The sequence below is a fragment of the Babylonia areolata genome, chromosome 1, assembly GCF_041734735.1.
Source record: "Babylonia areolata isolate BAREFJ2019XMU chromosome 1, ASM4173473v1, whole genome shotgun sequence".
NCBI lineage: Eukaryota > Metazoa > Mollusca > Gastropoda > Neogastropoda > Buccinidae > Babylonia > Babylonia areolata.
The window spans coordinates 54,254,938-54,267,437 of record NC_134876.1 but is presented as its reverse complement, the minus strand read 5'-3'; the positions used below and the strand labels follow the sequence as shown (position 1 = coordinate 54,267,437).

Below are 12,500 nucleotides of genomic sequence, written 5' to 3'. Positions count from 1 at the left end.
TTGAGCAAAATGAACATTGTGCAAACTAATGAGATTAGTCTCCCCCCAAAAATCGACCCGGAGCAGCATCAACACAAAAGTAAAATAAAACGTACAAAGGCTACCATAAAACTGCTCGTGTGGCCTTCCGACCAACATCCTGCCCCCACGAAAAAAAAAATCACATAATCACCCCCCGCCCCCCGCCCTCATCCCTCCTGCCCTATCCCCTGCCCCCCCCCAAAAAAAATCAAAGATATTGTGCCATGCAATAGAACACAGTCACAACACATAATATGATGGTCATACGTCCATCAAGAAAAATAAAGCACACGCAGAAAAACATAGGCCTACACAGAAAAGCTATATTTCACCCTTCCTACCCCCCACTCCCACCCCTCCTCCCTCCCCACCGCCAGCCCCCTTCACTAATCACCCCTCCCCCCGCCCCCCGCCCCCCGCCCCCCGCCCCCCACCCCACCCCGCCCCCAACACACACACATACCGCTCGGAAATAACAGTTTAAGGCTGCCCAATCACTTCGAGTAAAGCTGTATCATATTAGTAATGCTTTATTTCAAGCCGAGTTAAAAAAAACAAAACAAAAAAAAAAAAAAAAACATCAATCAAGTGAGACAAGTAAACGACTAAATAAAAAAAGCACAAAGTGGCAGTGCCGTTGTGATATTTAACAGTCCCCGTACCAAAGCCAAAAAGTCAAGAAAAGAAAAAAAAAAAAAAAAAAAAAAGTAAAAGGAGAAAAAATCATGTCATATACATATCATATATGCATAAAAAAGAACATTGTTCCGGGACATTCGACTCTGCAAAAGAGAGGAAGAGGTTGGGGGGGTGGGGGGGGTGGGGGGGGGGGCGTGGGCAGGGAGTATTAACCATTCATGAAATTGCATAGGGTTAAGGGGTGAGGACTTTGGTGCGGGGTAGATCCATTTGTTGTGTCTGGTATGGCTCACGCGCGTGCGCGCCAACGTGTTTGTGTGTGTGTGTGTGTTTGTGTGTGTGTGTTGTGTGTGTGTGTGTGTGTGTGTGTGTGTGTGTGTGTGTGTGCGCGCGCGCGCGCGCGCATGTGTGTGTGTGAATGAGTGAATGCACATAATTATGTGTGAGTGAGTGTGAGAAACATGTTTAACACGAAATGAGCTCTTAAAAAAAACCACGAAAAGCAATCACTTAAAAAAAAAACTTTAAGTTTTTGTTAATATTTCAAACGACACTGATTTATCACAGTTATCAATATTGCTTTGGAAAAAGAGCGCAGTTCAAACCTAAACCCACTTTTCGTTTAAACAGTCACACGATGTGTTTGCTCGAAATAAGTTCAACATATTGTAAACGAGTAATAGATTTTAGAACAGGGCTGCGACTGTTTTCTCAACAACAAGAATTAATTTATTTTTAAATGATGATCAGAATAAAAAAAAAAAACAACAGTTTCCCCACCAGAAGTTGTTCTGGTTATGTAAGCTTTTTCTTCTTTTTTATGTACTATATATTTTGGGCAAATATACACTTTTTTTTTATTTGATAACAAGAGATTCAAGTCTACCATTTTCAGGCTCGTGGCATTCGCTCTTATTCTCGCTTCTGATTATTTCATGATGAAGTTGGTTCAATACGAAACGAGCTCTTCAAGAAATCATCAACAGCATATATTAGAAAATAGATATTATTCAAGCAAAGCTGAATGCAGCGGGGGGAACCAACATCAGAATTGTGTTCTGGAACCTTTGTAACAGTATAAAGCGTCTGTCGCACTGTGGTTTGATTAATATATTGGCCCACACAAAACCGTGCGAGTCTCATAGACATGAATGACAAAAATGCTCAAATATACCGTGGGGCAAAGCGATCTAAGACTCATAAAAATGGTTATACCAAATAACGTTTTAAACACCAAAAAAGCAATTTGCCAATAATCACGTCTAAATTAGCCGAAAAAAAACTTACAACACACACCAGGTTATTCTTAGTGTAATTTTTCTGCAAATGTGGTTTGACATGCTTTGACATCTGATTGACACTGGAACTATTACAGCATATCAAAAGAACTATGGGAGCAATGGCTAAAATATAGTTCAAAGACAAAAGGAAAGAACTTGAAGCAATCCTAGCCAGAACTCGTATCTGAAATATCCTTAACGTGACATGACAGCATAAGGGTTAACAAATAAACACTGAATCCTGTGCCTGCTGCTTGTTGGCCCAATGTATGCGCTTCCTTGACAAACATTACTGCTGTGTGTTCATGTGGAAATGCTGTATGTTGACTCAATCTCCGACGGAGATACATGATCTTCTTGACTGGCAGATCGCTGCACAGGACAGCGATGTATAATATACAGGTGTGTGTGTGTGTGTGTGTGTGTGTGTGTGTGTGTGTGTGTGTGTGTGTGTGTGTGTGTGTGAGACAGAGACAGAGAGAGAGAACTGGGATGCGGGTATGGTATTCTCTACAGGCTACTGCTGAGAATTTCTGCGTCTCTTAATGCTTCAACAAGCAAGACCATGTTGTAGTTGGGTGTGTATCGTGTAAGAAGTGCTTGATCCGCATGCTGGTCTCCGCAAAGGAGCACCGAGCCCTCTTCATCTCTGCAAGCACGACAGAACAAGCATCGTCTGCACTCATGCTGATCTTGTCTGTGCCTCTGCATTAGAAGAGACCCTGTGTTTTGTGAGACTCTCCAGTCTGCCACAAGACCGCCCTGACAGTCCTTAGTGTTTGGAACTGAAGTGTGTCTGTGTCTGAACGTGAGGGTGAGTGAGAATGGTCTACATTCTGCAAGTGCACGATTGCTGTACGTGCTTCATGACCCCAACATTTTTTTTGTTTTTAACCAAACAGCCAACTTTTTACAGGTCAGCTGACAGGCCAACGCTAAGTGAAATTATTGGCAGCGGAGCAAGAGGAGACACCAGTCGCTGCAGCAAGCATGCTGACATCGGAAAAGTCGAAGAAGGGTGTCAGGTCCACGACGTGCTGATCGCGACGGCCAGCAGGGCAGGGCTCGGGGGAGGACTCGGGACTTCCGGTGCTTCCGGTACTTCCGGTGCTTCCCGAGGCAGGGAGGGGGCCTCGCTGTTCCTCCAGCAGCAGGGTCTTCACGGGGCTCTCTCCCTTTAGAGAAGCCTTGTCCTGGGACAGCAGGAAGCCAGCCAGGGTATCCATGAAGTCCCCAGTGCCACAGTCGTCATCGGTGTGCATGGAGTGGCCCTCTGTTGGTGAGAATAAACGAACGAAGCTGATTTTCACTGGGCGCGTACATATTTCCTCACTTACATTGTGTGTTTAGAAGACAAGAACTTTTAGGCTTAATAGAATCAATATGGAGAAAACAGTATCCTCGGACTAAAGACTAACAACATCAAGCTCTGAGCAGCGCAGATCATCGCCGGTATTGACTGTTGATGGAAACCTGGGGGAATTGGCAGCAAACAGGCTGGATCGGTGACGGTGGGGGAAGAGAGGGGGGGCGGGGGCGGAAAGAGAGGCGGTGGATTTGCATTGCTATGATTATTACAAAATGGATCATTAACATTCATTTCCACGAATGGACTTATACGTGTGCAGCTGTTGTTGGCCTCCAAATCAGGTAGCCATTTTCTGTTTCCGGGGTTCCAATAAACTGTAAACTCCTTACTAAAGGTGAAATCTTTGAGGGCAATTACAATGATCTGTGGTTGCTGGATGAATAGATAAATAACTAAACAAATAAAAATATAAATCATACATCCAAAAGCTCGTACCTGTCAGTGTGACGTTGGCATGACCATATGACGTCATTTCGTCAAAGATCACCGTTGAAGCCGAAGATGTCGGAGGATCTGGTGTTGTCTGGTGCTGATTCATAGTTGAATCTTCGAAGACATCATCTGCACATGACACAGAATTTGGGGTTAAAAGATATGCCTCCTTCAATCCCAATGGCCTGGACTGCTTCTGTGATCAAAACAGCTAGTGAGGACATAAGCAATGGGGCAGAAAGTAATCTTTAATTTCGAGTTTGAACTAGTATCCATCGGTAAACGAATATGAGCTTTGAGTAAAGAAGTTAAAGAAGATGAGACGATAAACCGAGGTCCCGTGTGCAGCATGCACTTAGTGCACGTAAAAGAACCCACGGCAACAAAAGGGTTGTCCCTGGCAAACTTCTGTAGAAAAATTCACTTCGATAGGAAAAACAAATAAAACTGCGCGCAGGAAAAAAAAAATGGGTGGCGCTGTAGTCCAGGGAGAGCAGCCCGAATTTCACACAGAGAAATCTATGTAATAAAAAGAAATACAAATACACACACACACACACACACACACACACACACACACATATATATATATATATATATATATATATATATATATATATATATATATATATACATGAAGCAAATTTTGGCGAGCGTGGATTTAAACCGAACAAAAAATGCTATGAGTTACATTACACATTTTCCACATCAACCTCCTCCCCCAGCCCCTCCACACACACACACACACAAACACACACACACCACACACACCACCAGCACCACCCTAAATACCCGTCCCCCCTCACACACACACACACACACACACACACACACACACACACACACACACACACAGTGTCGATCATTACTTCTGTAACAGCCTTAGACTACCATCCATCTGGGTTTTATCATTTGTGATTAGTCAAGATCGCCACCACCACCACCCCCACCACCCGTACCCCCTCATCCTCTCCCCCATTTTGAAATTATTCAATTTACTAATTATCAAGCTACAGAGAAAGAAATGAGGGCCGTTCTGGGCTAGGCTTTACTGAACCCCTTCCCCTCCATTGTAACTTAACAGAAACAAAATTTAATAATGAGGAGTTGAACTTCGATAGCAGGCACTGATTCCAGCCAAAGTTACCGCAAGGGTGGGTCATTTCAAGCTGGTGTAGAGTGACACCCATTACGATGGGGTTTGGAGGGTGGGGGTAAATTCCAACTAGGAGAGTGTTTGTGGTGGGGGAGGGAGGGGGGGGGTTCAGTTCTGACGAGTTGCAGATTACCCTGGGTGTTATTCCAGGATAGTCTACGTAGACCCTGTGATTAATCAGGGCTAGACAGATTTGACCCCCGAGATAAAAACAAACAAACAACAACAACGAAAAAAAAAAACCGAAAAAAACAAAAGAAAACAAACAAACAAAAAAAAACCCTACCAAGGAGGTGTACCAATAGGCTGCTACACTGTGTTCCTGTGACCACCAACCTGCAGAAACTGAAGCCAGCGACTGATAGTGATAGGGGAGTCCGGTCTCCAGCTGCTGCCCGACAGCTGAGAAAGACAGCATCATGGGAATGGCCCCACACTGCACGGCACCGGGGGCAATCTGGGTCCACGTCTTCTCTGCCGGGACATCGAGCGCCCAGTCGTCTCCTCCTGCTCCTCCTCCTGCTTCTCCTCCAACGAACCTGACGCTCTGGGCAGTGGCCGCTTCCATTCCCATAGCCGCCGTTTCCGAGATCAGGTTTGCCGGTTGGGGCAGCATCGTGGCTCTGGCTGGATTTTTACAAGCGAGACAAAAAAAACAAAGGGATGAATGATAGGATGATTCAGTTCTTTAATGAACCGTCTCTTGACCATCTTCTTTTTGTCAATCAAATCAGAAACATCCGAATCGTGAACCGCCAAACAGAGAGTGTCAACATTCAAAATGTCCCGCCAGATAACGTGTGGACACATCCAGAAACAATGTAGAAGTTACTTCCCTTCCTTTTTGCTGTTTATGTATATGTAGAGACGTGTAAACTATTTTTAATGAGGGAATTGTGACACCAGAGCAAAACTGGGGTCGATCGTTGCTCATGTCCATACCTCTCCTCCTCTCTCTCCATCATGTCTAGATAATACAACATAAACGCCTCTGGATTCTTTTCCAGGCTGATGGAGGTGGGTGAAGGGGGGGGGGGGGGGGGGAGGAGGCGGGGGGGTGTGCCGATACACAAAACAGATTAGAAAAAGTATCGGGAAGACATTTTATGGTGCTGACAACTGGACAGATACGGAACTGTTTGTTGACAAGTATGATGTCCACTTTCTCCGTCTTTTCTCATGGTTTGGATTGCATGGGCATTCTTAACAGTGTAAAGATAGCTTAGTGTTAGGGACTTCCTTAAGTACACGCAAAACCCATTGGTATGAATGAATGATGACGAATGTTATGATTACTTACAATTATAACGCCTACCCTCGGTTCTAGACCAAGCTCTAAGCGGTCATTTGCAAAACAGGCAGCCGACTGACTGACGGCTGCCATTGAGCGCTCATCATTCGTTTCCTGTATCATTCAATCAGATTTCAGGCACGCGCACATACACACTCAGATATATTCAGGAACTTTTTTTTTCTCTTATCGCTAAGCACACACATAGATATGTCTAAGGGGACATTTTTCATGCTAAGAAAACTGAAAAGTACCTTCAAATTCAGACGCTGACGACGACGGCAAAGAAGAAGAAGATGAAGACATCAGTGGCATTGTCGTCGTTACCTCGGGACGGCAGATTCCCTCTGTTGCGGAATGGGTAGGAATAGGAGGAGGAGGAGGTTGTTGAGGTCGGGTTGGTGAAGATGAGAGCGGCGTTAGTGGTGGCGGTTGTGGTGGTTGTAGTGGTTGTGGCTGTGGCTGTGGGGGCTCGGCACTGAGAGCGGCCATTTGACGAAGTGTGCCCAGGAAGGAGCTGAAGAAGCGTTCGTTGGCCTGCAGCTTCTGGATGTCGCTGATCAGACGATTGCGTTCAGTCCTGAGTTGCTCGTGTCTCTGCACGTGACAAGACGAGGAATGGGAGAAGGAGGATTACTGGCGTGTTGTGGGTGGGTGGGTGGGTGGGTAGTGGGTAGTGGGTAGTGGTGGTGGTGGCAGAGGGGGCAGTGAGGGAGAAGTGCCGTGTGTGTGTATGTGGGTGGAGGGGTGGAGTGTAAAAGATGATGGTGTGTGGGGTGGTGGTGGTGGTGGCAGACGGGTGGGGTGGAGGGGTAGGGAGTGAGTGGGGTTGTATGTGTTTGTAGGTCGGTGAGGGGTGGATGTGGTGATGTGTGTGTGGGGGGGGGGGTGCGGGGGGGGGTTGGTAATGGCAGTGTTGTCGCTAGGAGTAGGGAGGGAGAGAGTGAGTGGGGATGTATGTGTTTGTAGGTCGGTGGAGGGGTGGATGTGGTGATGTGTGTGTGTAGGTGTGTGGGGGGGGGGGGTGCGGAGGGGAGGTTGTTAATGGCAGAGGGGGGAAGTAGGGAGGGAGGGAGTGGGGATGTATGTGTTTGTAGGTCGGTGGAGGGATGACGTGTATGTGGTTGTGTGTGTGGGCGGAGGGGGGGCCGAGGGGTGATGGTTATGGTGGCAGAGGAGGGAGTGGGAATGTATGTGTATTTATGGGTGAGTGGGGATGGAGTGTGTGTGTGTGTGTGTGTGTGTGTGTGTGTGTGTGTGTTTCTGGTGTGTGTGTGTGTTTCTGGTGTGTGAATGTGTGTGTTTGTGTGTATGTGTGTGTGTGTGTGTGTGTGTGTGTGTGTGTGTGTGTGTGTGTGTGTCTTCATTTTCAACAACTTCTAACCTGCTCTCAATTTAAATACGTCTGTGTCTTGCGGGCTTGTGATCGAGTCATTCAGCCGTCAGTGGCTATTGTTAGAATGGGAAAATCCGTTTGATAAGAATAGCATTCTGAGTCACGGTCTCCACAGGATCCTGTTTCAGGCGAGTCATGATTGTGTAAGGTACGGGCTTACAGTTTGGGCTTAGGCTGGTTACTTTTTGTTGTTGTTGCTGTTGTTGTTGCTGCTGCTGTTGTCGTTGTTGCTGCTGTGTTGTCGCTGGCAACTGGCTCTTAAAAAAAATAAATAAATAAGATAAAAGGACGAGAAAGAGGGGAACATTCGTGAAAGATGGATTTTCCCCCGGTTACTAGAGATTCAAATTATTGCCGTATGGCAGCTTCTGTTGCGAACAGTCTTTGTGTCCGGTTCAGTGTGTGTGTGTGTGTGTGTGTGTGTGTGTGTGTGTGTGTGTGTGTGTGTGTGTTCGTTTAACGTCTTTTCACTGTAAGTGATATTAGACGAGGGAAGGAAAAAAAATCGAGTGGGACGAGGGGGAGTGGCGGGGAATTGCTGTGTACGCATACGAGTAAGTGAAAGTGTGTGTGTGTGTGTGTGTGTGTGTGTGTGTGTGTGTGTGTGTGTGTGTGTGTGTGTGTGTGTGTGTGTGTCTGAAAATTATTGATTTAAGTTTTGTTTAAAAAATAAACAAAAAACCATAACAATATAACATATTTCTAATGAAAAACCAACAACTATAACAGCGAACCAACTGGACTATTAATTTTTAACAAAGAGTTGTGTTTGTGTCTGTGTGTCTGTGTGTACGTAGTTGTGTGATTGGGTATGCGCGCGCTCGTGTGCATGCATGAATGGTAAGTTCGTCTTCATCCGATCATACACTCATGCGCGAGTGTGCACACGGACTTGAGTCATCATTATCATCACAATTTTCATCAACATCGTTGGTTGGGGTGCCGCCCCTCCCCCCCCCCCCCTCGCACCCCCCCCCCCCTTCTTCTCCCCAACACACACACAGGTCAAGGCTGCAGCACCAAGAGGTAGTGCCGCTTTTATGGCAGAGAAGGAACAGCTCCCGGCCGTCTGGACTGTACATCCACACAAGTCTCCAGACTCTTATCAGTACAAGGCCACTCACTGAAACCCTGCTTTCTGTCTGACCGTCCCTGTGCTGTGGGGCGCGGCTGTTGCGGTACTAAATGTTCCACCCCAGGTACAGAATGTTCCACCCCATTCAGTATGTCACACCAGTACAGAATGTTCAACCCTGGTACACAATGTCATACCAGTACAGAATGTTCCACCCCGGTACAGAATGTCATACCATTACAAAATATTCCATCCCAGTTCAGTATGTTATACCAGTACAGAATGTTCCACCCCAGTTCAGTATGTCATACCAGTACAGAATGTTCCACCCCAGTTCAGTATGTCATACCCGTACAGAATGTTCCACCCCAGTTCAGTATGTCATAACAGTACAGAATGTTCCACCCCAGTTCAGTATGTCTTACCAGTACAGAATGTTCCACCCCGGTACAGAATCTGAATGTCATACCAGTACAGAATGTTCCATCCCGGTACAGAATACTTCACCCCAGTACAGAATGTTCCACCCCAGTACAGAATGTCAAGCTGGTACAGAATGTCACACCAATGCAGAATGTCAGCCCAGTACACAATGTTCCACTCCGGTACAGAATGTTCCACCCCAGTACAGAATGACAAGCTGGTTCAGAATGTCTTACCAGTGCAGAATGTCAGCCCAGTACACAATGTTCCACTCCGGTACAGAATGTTCCACCCCAGTACAGAATGACAAGCTGGTTCAGAATGTCTTACCAGTGCAGAATGTCACCCCAGTACAGAATGTTCCACCTCGGTACAGAATGCCACCTCAGTACAGAATGTCAAGCTGGTTCAGAATGTCACACCAAAGCAGAATGTCAGCCCAGGACACAATGTTCCACTCCGGTACAGAATGTCACCCCAGTACAGAATGTTCCACCCCGGTACATAATGTCATACCAGTACAGAATGTCCCATCCCAGTACAGAATTTCACCCCGGTAAAAAAAAAAAAAAAATGTCCCATCCCGGTACAGAATGTTGCCCCAGTACAGTATGTCACTCTGGTACAGATGTCATCCCAGTACATAGTGTTGCCCGGGTACATAATGTCTCCCCAGTATGAAATGTTACCCCGGTACAGAATGTCGCCCCGGTACAGAATGTCACCCCAGTACACAGTGTTGCCCGGGTACATAATGTCTCCCCAGTATGAAATATTACCCCGGTACAGAATGTCGCCCCGGTACAGAATGTCACCCCAGTACACAGTGTTGCCCGGGTACATAATGTCTCCCCAGTATGAAATATTACCCCGGTACAGAATGTCGCCCCGGTACAGAATGTCACCAAGGTAAACAATGTCGCCTCTGTACAAAATGTTGCCCCAGCTCGGCAGCTGTGTGTGAACTACATTTCTATACATGCTCAGAAGTCACTTCCTTGGATGCAGCCCCGGCAAATAAAAGTGAAGCGCTGAGTACTGCAACCACATTAAAAGAAACAAACAAACAACAACAAAACCACTTACAGACTCAAGGTCCAGCTGGTTCTGCTTCTCTTTCCCCCTCTTCCTCTGAGCGGACAGTCGCTTCTGCAACCTCCGGCGTTCCTGTTTGCTTTGGGTGGTACCAGCGGGAGTCCCCACCGTCTTCGCATTCTGAAGGAAGGGATCAAAAAGTGGGATCGAGAGAACAAAAAAGACGTATCTGTAACACGTGAAGAAGCACATAGCTGTGAGGTATCAGGTTAATAAAAAATAAATAATTTTTTTTTAAAAAGCACACACACTATATACCATATTCCTTACCATCGAAGTGAGGACTGTAAGACAGTCGATACTGTGGCGAGGCTTGAGCGCCATAGGACTGATGGTGGCTACACACTTCAAGGGATCTCCTCCCCCCTGGAACTGTGTAAACAGAGCAGGGATGTTTCAGTTCCCCCACACCCACCACACCACCCCCGCCCCACCTCACCCCCCACCTCACCTCCCTTCAACCACAGACATGTTTTGCTTATTTCAACAAACAAAACAATGATGCTTTCTAACACGATTTCGTGTTCCGAACCTATTGAGTCATCCGCGCGTTTCGAACGAACCTGAGGAAATCTTTCATCAGTGTACACGACTGTGGAGTTGCTCAGTTTTTCCTTGCTCCACAACGGAATGAAGAATTTAATTTGGAAAGCGAGGTCTTGACAGAGCGGACATGATTTCAGAACACGTGCAGGTTTCCTTCCGTGGTGGCTGTCTGTGTGTCATGAACCCTCTTTTTTTCTTCTGTTTTTTTTTCTTAACATGCTGATGAAATTTCACTCATCTCACGGAGGGACTGCAGCTGCCGAACTGGAAACAAGAGCCTATCCGGCAATGACCTTTGCACACTGGAGACGTTGTGGGTTTAAAGATGGGTAAACTATCATAGTAGCTAAGGGACGACTCAGTTTCAGCTGGGGTTCACCAAATTTTATTTGCTCATTCCGTTGTGAAGCCCCGAAAGTACTCGAAGTCGTGGTCACTGAAGCGTTTATTGTTAAAAAAAAAAAAAAATTTAAAAAAAGGAAAAAAGGTTGTCTCTTATATCATGATAACCTTCCAGTGTCAGTTTCACTTTCTGTATCAGCACAACCTTTTGTGTCATATGGTGCAGTTAAGAGACAACGCGTTGAGATTTTTTTAAAATTTTATTTATACTAAATTGTTCAAAAATTCGTACCTGATTACTGATCTAGATCCGAGTAGAGTTTGTCTCGTGGCGACTCTTTTTCGTCAGCAGCTCAGATGATCACGGCTTCCAAGTGCACTGCTGAGATGATTATCAGTGCTCCACTAAGGTCAGCTTGTCCCTAGTCTGCAACACCAAGTGTAGGAGTCAGTGACAGTTTCTTCCGTTTCACTGTTATCTCCATTCTCAGGAAACAGCTTGACTGAACACGTCAGCTGATCACACAGATTGGATGACTGTTGACTCGACCAGCATTTGTGTGTGCGAGTGTGTGTGTGTGTGTGTGTGTGTGTGTGTGCAAGTGTGTGTGTGTGTGTGTGTGTGTGTGTGTGTTTGTTTGTTTGTGTGTGTGTGTGTGTGTGTGTGTGTGTGTGTGTGTGTGTGTGTGTATTCGTTCAGCTCGGAAAACATGTTTGTTTGCACTGGCGGCAGCAGAACACACTGTTATCACGAGGCGTTGTGTCTAAAGCAGTTCAAATTAACAGCACACCAATGTGACAACAAAAACAATGTCCAATACACGAATGAAGCAGCATGTAAGGAGAGCACTTTTGACAAATGTTCGATCTTTGCACGTTCTGCGTGTAGACCGCCTTCATTAATTATCAAACTGACATCATTATAAAGCACACACATTTGCGCACACACCCACGTTCACTTTGTTTTTTGCTGTTGCTGTTTGTTTGCTTGTTTTGTTTTGTTTTTTTTTGTTGTTGTTGTTGTTTTGTGGGCTTTTTTTGCATATACACTTGCACAGCGCATTCAGTTGGAAAAAAAATCGTTTCAACATAGTGAATGATACATACATATTCACGATGATCCAACAGAGAAAGAAAACTGTTAACTCCTAAAATCAGAAATTTGAACCGCATTGTGACAAAACACATTTTTCATGCTCGTATTTTTACCACCGCAAGAAGACACAAAACGGAACACAGCAAAAACTACAACCAACGCAGACACTATCATCAGACAACGGTATTTCGCAACTGAATCATCCCTTTTGACATAACCGTATTCGGACGCCTGCAAAGTGCAAAACTATCTTCATCTTAAATGAAAACTTACCGCTGGCATGGCAGCACGATATCAGTTTCACCTCACCTGACAGCAAACTATACTGCCTAAATGACT

At 45.7% G+C, this 12,500-nt stretch overlaps 1 protein-coding gene across 4 annotated transcripts in view; it reads right to left on the bottom strand.

Annotated features, from left to right (window-relative positions):
• Positions 1–1,005: 1,005 nt before the first annotated feature.
• LOC143284107 (uncharacterized) overlaps positions 1,006–12,500 on the bottom strand; it is a 12,102-nt gene continuing 607 nt past the window's right edge. For 2 of the 4 annotated variants that reach the window (XM_076590757.1, XM_076590767.1), the window contains exons 2-8: positions 11,358–11,492; positions 10,448–10,549; positions 10,169–10,297; positions 6,443–6,785; positions 5,234–5,524; positions 3,745–3,870; positions 1,006–3,213 (exon numbers count right to left, since the gene is read on the bottom strand). In XM_076590757.1, the coding sequence (XP_076446872.1) occupies positions 2,876–3,213; positions 3,745–3,870; positions 5,234–5,524; positions 6,443–6,785; positions 10,169–10,297; positions 10,448–10,501 (1,281 nt within the window). In that variant the 5' untranslated portion in view covers positions 10,502–10,549; positions 11,358–11,492 and the 3' untranslated portion in view covers positions 1,006–2,875. Of the gene's footprint in view, positions 3,214–3,744; positions 3,871–5,233; positions 5,525–6,442; positions 6,786–10,168; positions 10,298–10,447; positions 10,550–11,357; positions 11,493–12,172; positions 12,404–12,434 lie in introns of those variants that run through there. The other 2 variants (XM_076590781.1, XM_076590774.1) reach the window with 2 other exon arrangements.